Source organism: Nicotiana attenuata, chromosome 3 (assembly GCF_001879085.1).
Source record: "Nicotiana attenuata strain UT chromosome 3, NIATTr2, whole genome shotgun sequence".
Classification (NCBI taxonomy): Eukaryota; Viridiplantae; Streptophyta; class Magnoliopsida; order Solanales; family Solanaceae; genus Nicotiana; species Nicotiana attenuata.
Genome location: NC_031991.1, coordinates 61,776,287 through 61,790,898, shown reverse-complemented (window position 1 = coordinate 61,790,898; position 14,612 = coordinate 61,776,287). Strand labels below are relative to the sequence as shown.

Here is a 14,612-nt window from a genome sequence, read left to right as displayed (position 1 = left end):
CTAGCTCGGACACCGCCAAGTACAGGTACGGCTGCTTGTCTGCCTTCGGAGCATGAAGCAAAGCCGGGCTCGAAAGGTACCGCTTGAGTTCTTCCAAGGCTTGTTGGCATTCCGGGGTCCATGAGAAATTATTCTTCTTCTTCAATAATGAGAAGAGCCGATGACTCTTGTCGGAGGACCTTGAAATGAATTGACCCAAGGCAGTTATGTGCCCGGTTAGCCTTTGAATGACCTTGACATTGTCCACCACGGTGATGTCCTCAATAGCCTTGGTCTTGTCAGGATTGATCTCGATTCCTCGGTTGGACACCATGAATTCGAGGAGTTTTCCGGACCCGACTCCGAATGCGTATTTCTCCGAGTTCAGCTTCATATTGTATTTCTTCAATATGCTGAAGGTTTCCGGCCGTTGCATCGATCATGCGATCTATGTTAGGCAAAGGGAAAGTGTCTTTAGGACATGCCTTTTTTAAGTCTTTATAGTCTACGCACATTCTCAATTTATTTCCCTTTTTAGGCACTACCACTACGTTTGCTAACCAATCTGGGTACTTAACTTCCCGAATGGATCCTATCTTAAGAAGTTTGGATACCTCATCTTTGATGAAAGCAATCTTGACGTGGGACTGAGGCCTCCTCTTCTGTTTAACCAGGTGAAACTTTGGATCCAAGCTCACTTGTGGGTAGTTATCTCTGGCGAGATCCCTGTCATGTCAAGATGGGACCAAGTGAAGCAATCTATGTTAATTATAAGGAATTCAATGAGTTTTTTTCTTGAGCTCGGGAGTTATTCCCGTGCCCAAGTATACCTTTCGATTGGGCAAATCTCGATCAACCTGACTTGCTCCAGTTCCTCAACCATTGACTTAGTGGCATCAGAATCGTCAGGGGCTATGAAAGACCTAGGGACTCCGTAGTCGTCGTCCTCGCCTATCTCCTGCTTCTCTGGTTCGGTTGAGGCCGGCGTCAGTGACTGCTATTTGGTTTCTCCCATGGTGACTGAACTCGGACTCTTCGATGTTGAAAGTGCGGATATCGGGACCACCTCAACAACCGTTAACGTTTCTTTTGTAGCCGGTTGTTCTCAATAAACTGTTTTGATCCCGCTCGATGTAGGAAATGTCAATGCCTATGTAGCATCGAGGGTACTGCCCTCATGTACTGAATCCATGGCCTCCCGAATAAAGCATTGTACCTCATATCTCCTTCGATCACGTAGAACTTTGTGTCCTGAATGGTACCTGCGGTGTTTACCGGTAAGGTTATCTCCCCTTTAGTGGTCTCGCAAGCCATGTTGAATCTGTTAAAGACTCGGACTGCATGCACTATTTAGTCTTGCAGACCCAGCTGTTCCACGACCCTCGATCTGATGATATTGGTCGAGCTACCTGGATCAATTAACACACGCTTAACTTGAGATTTATTTATGAGTACAGATATTACCAGTACATCATTGTGTGGTTGCACGATGCCTTCAGCGTCCTCGTCGTTGAAAGATACAGTTCCCTCCGGTACATAGTCTCGAGCCCGTTTTTCCCTTGCGATAGATACTTTAGTGCGTTTCAACATCGATCCTTGGGGGATGTCAACCCCACCAATGATCATGTTAATGACGAGTTGACGTTCCTCTTGCTCGATCTGTTTGTGTGCGTCCCTATTCCTGAAGTGATTTTTGGCTCGATTACTTAGAAATACTCGGAAGTATCCATTTTTGAATAACCGGGCTACTTCTTCTCTCAGTTGTCGACAGCCTTCAGTTCTGTGGCCGTGAGTGCCATGCTATTTACACATTAGGTTGGGGTCCCTTTAGCCAGGATCGGATTGTAAAGGTCGAGGCCACTTCGTGTCTTTGATGCATCCGATGGCAGCAACCTCAACGTTAAGTTGTACTCCGATAACCTTGGCGCTTCCTTAGGCCCAATGGCCTGTCAAAACCGTTTTTGCTCATGAGTCCCCAATTATTTTGACCCCGATCGCTTCTTCTTTCACTTCTCACAAGGTTTCGTCCAGACCCATTACCTCTTCGGTCCCTACTGTATGGTTGATATCGGTCTCTATTTGATCTTGATTCACGATCAATGTCTCTTTTGGATCTGTCACTAACTCTGACGGGATAAATGGACCCAGAAGGGGCCCCAAGCTGATCATCTTCGACCCTGATTTTTAATTGGTATCAGTTATGGACGTCGGCCCAAGTTATCATAGGATATTCTATCAGATTTTGCTTCAACTATTGTGAAGCCAACGAGCTTCGAGTATTGAGTCCTTAGGTGAAGGCCTGAACGGCCCAATCGTCCGCGACTGGTGACAGGTCCATTCATTCCATTTGAAACCGGGATACAAATTCCCTGAGCATCTCATTATCTCTTTGCTTCACTTTGAAAAGGTCCGACTTCCTGGTTTCGACCTTGATGGCTCCGATGTGCGCTTCGACAATGGCATCTACAAGCATAGCAAACGAGTCAATAGAGTTTAGGGGTAAGTTGTGATACCATATCATGGATCCTTGGACAAGGTCTCTCCGAATTTCTTCAGCAGAACGGATTCGATTTCATCATCCTCCAAGTCGTTCCCCTTGATGGCGCATGTGTACGAGGTCACATGTTCATTTGGATCACTCGTTCCATTATACTTCGGAATTTTGGGCATACGAAACTTCTTAGAGATCGGCTTCGGAACTGCGCTGGGGGGAAAGGCTTTTGGACAAACTTCTTGGAGTCCAGGCCTTTCAGTATCGGTGGTGCCCCTAGGATTTGGTCGACCCTGGAGTTGTAGGTTTCCACCTTTTTGTCGTTAGCTTTGATTTTCTTTTCTCCCGATTCTACCCGTTTTGTTAATTCCTCGAGCATCTTTATTATCTCGGGGTTGGTCCCGGATTCGGCTTCACTCGGCCTCTATGTGACTAGTTCATTTCTGCGGGTGTTTTTTGGGATGGTTCGGGCTCAAATCTACTAGGAGCGCGGCTTTGGTTCTGCAACTCGGCTATCGCTGCATGTTGATACTGTAGCATTTCAAAGATCACCCGCAAGTTGATCCCGTCGCCTTCACCCTTGTGCGTATCCCTGGCTACCGACCTGGCTCCCGCGCGAATGCTGTTCTTCGGGTCGGTGGGTAAGTTAGCGTCGATGGCCACATGGGAGTTGGCATCGATTGGATCTACGACCGCGACCCCGTTGGGGTCAACGAGGTGAACCTTGTTGCTGGGCACTATATTGTTATTCTCGCCGTGGTAACCAGATTTTGCATCAACATTTAGGTGAGTAGACTTAGAGTTTAACATCTTTAAGCTTTCCTGAAATTAAGATCTCAAAGAACAAGAGTAAAACAGAGTGTTGTGAAAATTTGTATCAAATATCCACTATTATCCTTAGCCCCACGGTGGGAGCCAAACTGTTTACCCTAAAAAATGGATAACAGTTAAATTTGTAAGTGGATTTAAGGAAACGCGGATTAATTCGATACAAATGATAAATTGTGTTAGATTAAACAAATAAAAGATGCAGTAAATTATCAAACCACTTGTGGAGGAGGATTCCGGACTTAACAACAGCCTTAATGAAATATCTGCCCTGATGAACAAGAATATGAACTTTGAATAACAGAAAAAATAATAGTGTATTGCCTTGGTATGCATGTTTTACAATATTGTCAATGAATAATCAAATTCCCCTTTATATAATAGGAGGATTCTATAAAAGGTAAAAATCTTCTGCTTAACTAATCACCGGTTCTCTATCGATATGTGCCGAGATTCACGTCGTGATATCCGGCCGGTCACGGATACCACGGCCTTCTGTTGGTCGTACCCGATCGTCCGGTAATGTTCTTCGAGGTCTTTGGGGTTCGAACCGGTCCCGGGGGCCATGGGCCCGATATTCCCGAGGTCAGTCATTTCACCCGGACCCCGGATCGAGGGGCTCCTTGCCTCGATTCCGATTCCTCACCTTCATGTTTCATGTTTCGTTTACTTCATCGGAAATCAAGATGTACCATGAGCTCGGTTGTACCCGTATACAGACTCATAGGTGCAAAAGAGAGATGTTCACTAACAGCCAGTGTGGATCCCGGACGGTATAAAATTGTGGCGTCATAAAAGCAAAAGAAGAATAAACAGGGGTTACCGAAGGCGATGTTGGCCGAAAGGGCCCTCTGACAGACGAATGTCCTGAGTCCACATAGATCTTCCCTGAGACAAACTCGGATATGAATGACTAGCATTTGTCAACTCCTCTTTCCGTTGAATACCGAAGACCAGATCGTCCATCTTCTGGTTTGACTCAACATTTTGTTTTTGTATCTCTTCCATTCGTTTGCTCGAAGCTTCAATAAACAGCTGAAGCTGACTCTCCATGTATGGAAGTCCCGAACCACCGCTCGTTTCATGATTGCCAGTACCCATAGTTGCCAGATCAGTTCTCTGATACCAAATGTAGCATTATAGTTACGATTTGGATTGAGGGAGCGAAGAAAATAAGAAAATTAAGTAAAGGGAAGAAAAACAAGCAAATTCTTGATTCAATAGATAACTCCTACATACAAGGCCGATGGATAAATACTAAGTACTAGAAGAATAGCTCCTACAGCTGTATCCCCCATGTAATAACCTCTACTATTAGGCGATACCTGTCCCACCAAGCTAGCCTAAAACTGTTAGGGAATGGAAATAATACTATTCAACTGGACAAAATATGAAAAGGCTATAATTTAAATAAGACACTCTCAACCCACTGAAGGCAACTCACTTTGCCCAGTAATATCAGAAATAACCAGGCCCACTCTACTAATTAGAAGTCACGAATATCGTGACATTCTATGTCAAGGTTCTCTTCGATCAAGCAACAAAAAAAGTTAAAATATCATGGTATAACCAGTTTTCACACTGGTCAATGAAAAATAGCCAGCGTTTATCAAGTCAATAAAAAATAGCCACAAATTTTACTGCAACAGGGACTGGTCCAGTATAATATACGGGAGTTCTGGTGCATTTGTGTACGAACTCCAGCATATTGTGCTGGACCGGTATACTTTGCTAACTCCTGTAAAATTTGCGGGAGACTGGAGCACCAGTGCTCCAAACTCCAGTATATTATACTGGACAATTATACTTGCTGGAACTCCCGTAAAATTTGCGGGAGTTCCAGCATAATTATGCTTTAACTCCCGTAAAATTTGCGGGAGTTCCAACATAGTTATCCTGGAACTCCTGTAAAATTTACGGGAGTTCAAGCATACTTATGCTGGAACTCCCGTAAAATTTGCGAGCGTATTTTTCCGGATTTTGAACAGTGTTTTCGCTCAGATTTAAAGTGGCTAAATTTCGATGACTTTTGAAACTTGGCTATTTTTCAACGACCAGTGGTAAATCTGGCTATTTTTGAATATCTCCCAAAAAAAAAGAGAGAACATAACTTCATATATTCTAGCTCAATGGTTTTGTACAATAACTTGCCATAGCCCATAGCTTATTTGATCTTCAAGCTAATGCTTAACTTAACCTATTTACTTAATAAAATAATGTACGTTACACTTAATTGCTTATCTCATATGGTTTTTCCTTTTGTTAGTCCTATGTAGGTTACCGAATAAACAATCCCAATAATCAGCAAGTAAATCAGATTTCTCGACGTAACACTTAGTCGACTAGAATCTGTTAAGATCACCGTCACGTGGCATTTCCGAATATCGAACAAGTCAATTTTATCATGACCACCCAAACTATATGTTCCAGCTCAAAAAACATTTATTTTCTCCTTTATAGTACGATGTATTCCAGTCAAGTTAACCATCTTAATTATAAATGTCGTCCTACTGAACCTCAATTTCACCACCAAGGGATGTGATGAGTATATAGATTTCTTTTGTTCAACTTGGGAGGCAGTCATTCCGGTTTTTAAGAAAGTGGGAGAGAGGAAGAATAAAAAGGATAGGGCTTCTATAAATTTGATAGACTGCGTATGTTCATGTGAATACGAAAGGAAACAAATTGTGCCAAAGTTAATCGGAAAAGGTCCATATTTGTCCCTCTACTATTGAATATTAGTTATATGAACCCTCCGTTATACTATTACACTTTCTACCCCGGCTGTTACCCATTTAAACATATTTACCCTCTAATCTAACGGACCCATGCCTCCATACACGTGGCTGCATTTTAAAACCCCAACCCATATTTCTCTTTTTTAATCCCTACTACCTCCCACCCGAACCACCCGAACCAATTCTTCACCTGCTGAGTACCAACTGCAGAGTTATGCCATTAATGAATGTCAAAAGCATACTACTCAATTGGCTTCTTGTTCTCCAATATTCCTATGCATCTCCACTCTATCGCCTCCTTGATTGCGTAAAGCTTCTCGATTCTTCCCTTAATTTTCTCCTGCTAGTCTCTGGTTACCTTCATTAATTCCGACACCCGCAAAAGATCCAGGGCCGATTGGAATTTGTTGAATTTTTTTTCAAAATTTCTTCACCAATACATACTCTACAATTCACAGGTCACTTGAAAAAAAAATCAGAGTTCACTTTAAAACAAACAAAAAAATATTCAAAGCTCACAGAAGATACACACACAGATATGCACAATCATGGGTATCTATATTTTAGGTTCTATTGGAAAGTAATCAAAATTTCTTCTTCTTTGCACTATTCCTTGGAACCACAATGGAGTAAAATGTTTACAAGGCTTTATTCGAATTTAGAGTTCCTTCAAAGATGATGTCTTGTAAGGTTCATCATCACCATATATTCTCACACTCCATAAGACATAATAAAAGATAAAAACACAATTCCAAATTCTCTGATGTACTCCTCCATTCTCATCAAAACCAAATGAGGTGTTTATTTGTGTTGTTCTCTGCTTGTGGGTTCTCGTCAGTGATCTTTGCTGTAATGTTTCCTCTTTGGAAAGATAGACGATGAGGAAGCAGAACAAAATGAGCTCAAGTAACTTGAAGCTTGAAGGGTTGCCATGGAACCTCTAATAACTTGTTTGGATAGTTGTTAATTGTTGTATTGTATCGTTTGGTACTTTAAATACAATGTTTGTTTTGATTGTTACTTAATGTTTATTGTATCGTATTGTTAAATTCAATACATAACGACAAAAGATGTCACTTTATGAAACAAGCGATTTGGTGTGGTCCCGTCGTTATCTTGTCTTTTTCTCTCATCTTGCCTTTATAAATTATTAAATAATTTTATTTTATCCTTTATCCTACCCTTTATATAATAATTTTATCTCGTAACTTACGTTTTCTTTATAGTATTGCAATTTTATTCTTCGTATTATTGGTGCATGATATCATGCAATAACGACAAACAATACAATCTATCCAAACATTGTATACGTCAAAAGGATACAGTACAATACAATGCAATATTCTACGATACATTATGAAACAACATATAACAATCATCCAAACAAGCTGTAAATCCTTATATGTATACTAGTCTATTCGGGTGAATTGGTTCGGGTGTTCGGGTGGGTGTAGGGGTAAATATGTTTAAATGGGTAACGGTAGGGGTAGAAAGTGTGGAATAATATAACGGTTCATATAACTAATATTTAATAGTACATGGACATATATAGACCTTTTCCGTATAAGATATTCTTCAAATTTCTCATTCATTTTTTTTTTTTTAACTTTAGTTAAATGGAAAGAGGTAAAGGCTACCAATTGATAAATGGATGCACGGTTTTGAAGAAGAGGAATGCATCAGATTGTATGGCCTGGCATCTTCACAGAAACATTAATGAGATTGTAGAACAAAAAATAGATGAAGTAAATAAGCAGGTCCTCTCATTCTTTTTTCACCATCTGAAACCTCATCAAAGATCACCACGAAATGTATGAGCTGTACATTACTCCCAATTTTATTCTTTTTAAACTGAAAGGTCTAAGGTAAAAGGAAAAAGAACAAGAGGAAAAAAGATTGAGGGAGAGACGCATACTGGTTGAATACGAACTAGATAGATTTCTGTGTCTCATTTCAAGGTGTGTCCCGATCTTCCCTGTAACGGAAGTTTTGGTAGTGCAGAACCCTTTGAGTCCTTGAAGCTGTAGTCTTCAATCAAACCTTAATTAGCTTATCTTACTATATAGGACTTCCTATTACTCATATTTTCATCATCTTAAATATACTAAAGTCAGACTGCTAAATGAGTTAATAAACAGTGGTTGTAGTAACACTGCCCTATGATCACTCAATAGCCAATGCAAGATACCCATGTTAAATAACATGAACTGAAAACTATACAGATGCATAGCTGAACAACCAAAGTATTTTCACCCTTTAATATGTTAACAACATAATTACAGGTATATATTTGCCAAAATGCAACATGTTAAACAGATTCCAACTATCTGTTTTTTTTTTTTTTAAAATTCCTCTGACTGCAATTGATCGACACAATGGTGTGTGCCACTAATCAGTTTTCCTAAAGTTGATACGAGGGTCATATGCTCATATGACCTCATGTATCCTCAAACTGTCGAACCAATCAACTAACTCGTCTCAAGGTCAATATGATGCCAAACGAAAAACTCTCGTCAGTCTGAAAAACTTTGGACTTGAACTGAAATATCTTAAAGTGCTTCCGATTAAAATTTGCGATCACTTAACATCTATTTAACTTTTAAGACTGGACTCCTGGAAACCAGTATGAGGGTTAAGGAATTATGCAAATACAAGAAAGAGATTTCAAGGGCAATCACCTGAGCATAGAAGACCACGCTTGACGGTTCTTCAACTTAAGCATGGCCACAGTTTTAGCTACAGTAGCCATGGTAAGCTGATCTAGTAATGAACCACGAATCAGAATGCCTATTAAGAACCTAATACACTGACAATTAAAATACTAAATTTAATGGTACCAATTATTGCCCCGATTTTTCCTCCTTGTTACTTTAAAGAATAAAGGTGCAGTTCTAAAATTTTAATTAATGTTTTTGTACTAACATGTAGCTATGATATACTTACTATGTGATGTGCAAGAGGCTATTGATTTCATTAAGGTTTCTCACAAATTTGCTGATGTGATAAAAAGAAACACGCACCTGGGAAAATTATTTTAGGTTAAGCAGAGAAGTTTGCTTTTATTCCTGTTCCAGAACAATAGCCCAAACCCATCAAAACTTGGCCTCAACAACTGGGTAGTAAGGAAATACATATTCTAAGAACGTGCTGTTACTGCAGAAACAATTGTACATACAAAAGGACCAAACTGGGAGCTGAGAAGTCATCCAGTAATTCGGTTCAGCTGTCCAACTTTTGCATGGGTAATTTCAGGGCTCTGAACCTCCTAGGCCACTTTTGCAAAAGCCTTGCACAAATAGATAATGTGAAATCAGCATAAATAGCCCGTAAAACTAGATGATATATCAAAATAATGCATTTATAATAGCAAGCATGTAAACTGGGATATTCTTCACCAACAAAATACAGCTTTTAGTATTGTCTAAAAAGTGAACAAGCATTGCAGTAGCAATCATAAGGCCTGAAGCTATTCATGTGCAATGACAGAAATAGAAATATCCTCTCTTTTATAAGTAATTAAGCAATGAGATCAACCTTAATAGAGCAGAATTGATACAGAAAATATATATAATCGACCCCAACTCCTTTTGAGACTGACAATTAGTTCAAAAATTCATTCACCTTTAATAAGTAACTTCTCATAAAAAAATTCCGCATAGTACCCAAAAAACTTTAAATGATGAAAATAAAAAAGCAGGGATGAACGTGAGGCAGAGTCCATAAAGGAAGTGTTCTTACCAAATAGGAGTCAACTGTGCAAGTAGTCTAAAATGGCAGAAACAATATGCAAAGAACCAGTGACTACTATAATTCCAGATTGTACTCCAGTTCTTTCGCTGAGGATCTTAAAACCAGTTCTCATACAAGCCAATAGTGATCCCTCCGCAAGTAAAATGCTTCGAGATTCGGACATCCGTGCAGCTTGAAGTGATTGGTCCTCACTATCTGCAACTTTGAGGTCGAGAACCTTAATATCCAGCTCTCTCGAAGCATTGACCCAAGCACATTTCAATAAAGATGCTGAAGTCATTCTTGATTTAGCACCAGCAATGTCAACTTCTGTTGAAAATACAGCATCCAAATCCCCGACTGCCAAAAGAAACGGCTGTCTTAGTGGAGTCATTATAATTTAATCAAATACCAGAAAACATGTAATGCGTAAGCATCATATTCAAGACAAACACTCCAATATCAGAAAGCTCTCACATTTCATTTAGAACTAAGAATACCAGTTAAAACACATAAATGGCCAAAAGGAAGAAGAGAGCAAACAACATTTAATATTAGGAACAGTTTGCTGCTTTTAGTACTCTCCGTTTTTATAGGATTTTAATTTTTTTTTTTTATAGTACTCCCTGTGTCTCAAAATCAATTCCTTTGTTTTCATTTTAAGATGTTTTAGAGAAATATCTACTTTCCTGAAATTGAACAGTTACAAGTTGTCTCATACCAAGAGAAGCTAAATAAACTCACCGTATAAACTTCCCGACATGGAAAGAATCTGATAACCCACATTTTGGCCCAATTTGTTAAATAGAAAAATACAGAAATAGAGTAAGTAGTCATTTTGACTAGGAAGCTGTGCGATTTAGAAGAATACAACATTTTGGTCAAGCCAAAAAGAATGTTGAGCAGATGCTCTAAAGTGATGTGGTCTTTAACCTTAAACCTAATAATGAGGTTCCAAAGTTTGTGCCTCAGGAAGAAAAAAACTAGAAATCGAATCCCAAATTTATCTTGAAACTATGCCTCAAATCCAAACTAGTTAAGGTTGGTTGTATGAATTCTCAATCATTCAGCTCTACTCGAGTCTATTCCATTCCCGATAACAGATAATGTCTTTTAAGACAAAAAAAAAACTGAGATTATCTAAATGTCACAACTATCCCCACACTAACATACAAAATTATACACACACACACACACAAAAAAAAAAAGAAATCTTGTTAGGGCTGAACATATTTATCGGAAGTTCCCGAAGGGACAACTCTTGTTAAGACCAAACATAATATAACCGACACAACAACTTCACCTTTACACCAACTAGTTGGTATCACATATATGGATTTTTTATGCCACTTTGTGCAGTTTTTAGCTACGTTCACATTGACTTTGAAAGGTTGAAGTCTTTTCAACAGTTCCCATCCATGTAATTTTAGTTTTATCCCATTTCTATTTAGCATCTTCAATTATCATATTGTCACACCTCCAGACAGTGCATATGAAGTCTATGTAGGACATAACAAAACCATCCTAAACAACCATCTCTCATCTATTCTCTAAGTGTGCCACTTGAACCTATGTTGTACGGACTCTCAAAAACTATTGCAGCACCCATGTCGGATCCTCAAAAAATACACTACTTTTGGAGGATCCTACATGAACCCAACGACAGTTTTGAAGAGTCCGAGCAACATAGCTTGAACCCTTTATCTGAAATCGTCATTTCTAACATTGTCTAATCTTGTGTGATTGCACATCCATCTTTAATATCCGCATTTTTAGGACATTCATCTTGTGGATATTTTAGGCTTAGAGGCCATATATGCATTGCCATGTAACATTACTAACAATTGTTCCAGGTATCATACCATTCTTGATACCATTCTACTCGAAGAATAAGTCCAGATGTCCATATTGTGTTCATTTAGGCATCACAATTCTGTCTAATCTTCCTTCACCTTCATTCTTCCAATAGGGGCTAAACATGCAATGCATATATCATGAGAACTACTCTCTAGAGTACTTCTCCATAGTTTCAAGTGCTCATTAATCGCTCTAAAGAGTCATAGATTTAGGACAAGTATTTATTTGCGAAGTAATGGTAGCAAATACGCAAAAAGGGGTCAAATCGATAACAGAACAATGTCAAAGTTTTAGGAAAAGTAATTGGTTGCGATATAATGATAGCAACCGTGCAAAAGGGGTCAAATTAACAACAAAACTATTCCACAATCTTAAAGCTGCAGCTACGTTGTAATTGAATAATTAAATTTATGCATGAATAAGAACTCATCAACCAAAAAAAGATATGGATCATGTGGCAAAAAGATCCAAAATTGGTCAAACCTGAGAGTAGCTCTCTTGCGAAACCTAGATGGTCCTTGTCATTAGCCATAGCAACCACAACAACCATTTTTGCCTTTGGAAATGTCATCTGCAACGTGTTTGCCAAAGCCCTGGCAGATTCCTTTGTATGTGCTGAAAATGTTTATTCATTATTATAGTATCACAACTCTTGGAAACAGATGTAAATCACTGTATTATCCATGGCTATGTACACACATGCATGGCCAACAATAAGAACATCAGGATTCAACCTCCATCAAGTAGTATAGTTGCCCCAGGTACTCCAAGTAAATTAGCTTCTTCTGAAGACAATATTTGGCTTCTGCCTTGCAAAAACGCACTCTCCAGACCAGCACGAATAGATCCACTGGACAAACTCCATCCTAGTATTTAAACGCAATACAAGGATAAAGTGAAGAAGAAAGTTGATCATAGTATACAAGCAAAAAGTCAAAATAATTCAATCAAGTACCTGACGTTAATGTAAATTTTGCAGTTAAAATAACTTAGATCCATTATTAGACGACATTTCAATCTATTTATAGAAACAAATGGAAGAGATTTTATGAAGCTTTTTTTTGATGAAGTAATAAGATTCATTAATGGCATCAAGAAGATGCAAGATGATAAGTAAAAAAGATGAGTGTTAGCTCCAGAATAGGCTAACTATAGTTCCAGGGAGCTAACAAAATCCAAAAAAAGCTCAGGGGAATTTACAGGGGAGAGTTTGCACCAACTAAAGAGTAGTAAAAAACATTTAGCCTTGAGTGCATGATTTGAAGTTGATAAACCATCAAAACATCTACGATTCCTTTCTGCCCATACTACCCAAAAAATGCATGCTGGTATCATGTTCCAGATCTTCTTGATGGATTTGCCAACTTTCCATGAGCTCCAAACTTCAACCGCCTCTTTGGTACTTTGTGGCATGACCCAACTTAGCCCAAAAATAGAGTAGAACATACACCAAATGTCGTAGACAACTGAACAATGCAAAAGAAGGTGGTTGGTGGTTTCTGCAGCTTGCCTACACATATAGCATCTGTTTGGAATCTGAAAGCTTCTTTTGAGGAGATTGTCCTGAGTTAAACATGCTTCCCAAATTGCTATCCAAGTGAAGCATATGACTTTCGTTGGAAGTTTAGTTCTCCAGATCAATTTCCATGGCCAATTATTGATCAAATCATTTTGAGCATGGAGGTGAGTATAACCTGCCTTCACTGAATAAATTCCTTCCTTTGAGTTCCCCCATTTTAATCTATCCGCTGACTCTGTATCCAACGTGCACTCCTCCAATCTTGCAAGTAGAGTCAGTAGTTCTTCAAGTTCCCAGTCGTTGACATTCCTTCTGAATAAAGGGTTCCAGCTGCTATTTTCTCTGTATTTTGAGATGGTGGAGTCTTTGTCCCTGCTTAGTCTGAAAAGATTGGGATATTCATTCATTAACACAGAGTTACCAAGCCATTTATCCTTCCAAAATTTGATATTGTTGCCGTTACCCACTCTGAAAGAGGTATTTTCAGAGAATTCATTCCAGAGGTTGCTAATGTTTTTCCAAGGACCAACACCATGAGAGGCTCTAGATACTTTAGTGCACCAGTGATTAAGAGTACCATGCTTGGCCCTAACTATCTTTTTCCACAGATCTTGATTGTCTTGGCTATACCTCCATAACCATTTCATTAACAAGCTTTTGTTGTGAGCAGCAAGGTCTCTAATTCCTAAACCTCCTTGAGATTTAGGTTTTGTCACTTTGGCCCATTTGACAAGGTGAAACTTTGGTGTAGTGCTGTTACCCTCCCAAAGGAAATCTCTTCTCAACTTATCAAGCTGTTTTAGCACTTTACAGGGAATAGGAAATAGAGACATATAGTAGGTGGGGATGCTATCTAGGACACTATTTATAAGGGTCAGCCTCCCCCCATGGAAAGATACTGCCTCTACCAGGAAGCGAGCCTTTTTTCGAACTTCTCAATGACCCCATTCCAAGCTTCAGTTGATTTGAATTTTGCACCTAGGGGCAACCCCAGGTAAGTGGCAGGTAGTGAGCCAATGTTGCAACCTAGTATATCTGCCAACTCCCTTAGGTTAGGAACTGCATTAATCGGGTAAACTACACTTTTTAGCATGTTGATATGGAGACCAGACAGTGCCTCAAAAATTAAGAGGGTGAGATTTAAGTATTGCACTTGGGATGACTCTGCGCCACAAAAAATTAACGTATCATCTGCATAAAGCAGATGTGAGATAGAAACTGAATTATCAGGAACCCTGCCTACATCAAAACCCTTCAGCCATTGTAATTGATTTGCCTTGTCAATCATTTTGCTAAATCCTTCCATGGCAAGGATGAAGAGGAACGGCAAGAGAGGGTCGCCCTGCCTGATGCCCTTTTGAGGAGAGAAAAACCCCACTGGGGACCTGTTAACTAGAACTGAGAATTTAACTGTGGTGATACTATATTTGATCCACCTTATCCACTTATCCCCGAATCCCATCTTTTCTTA

General features: G+C 39.3%; 1 protein-coding gene across 2 annotated transcripts in view; it reads right to left on the bottom strand.

The window, feature by feature from the left end:
- Positions 9,058–14,612, bottom strand: part of LOC109223898 (dihydrofolate synthetase) — a 12,382-nt gene continuing 6,827 nt past the window's right edge. The window contains exons 8-12 of one of the 2 annotated variants that reach the window (XR_002067671.1): positions 12,357–12,488; positions 12,106–12,237; positions 9,775–10,125; positions 9,212–9,322; positions 9,058–9,101 (exon numbers count right to left, since the gene is read on the bottom strand). Coding sequence is in view for 1 of the 2 variants with exons in the window: in XM_019388373.1 (XP_019243918.1) it covers positions 9,785–10,125; positions 12,106–12,237; positions 12,357–12,488 (605 nt within the window). In the remaining variant the exon portion in view is untranslated. Of the gene's footprint in view, positions 9,323–9,774; positions 10,126–12,105; positions 12,238–12,356; positions 12,489–14,612 lie in introns of both variants that reach the window. The other variant, XM_019388373.1, reaches the window with a different exon arrangement.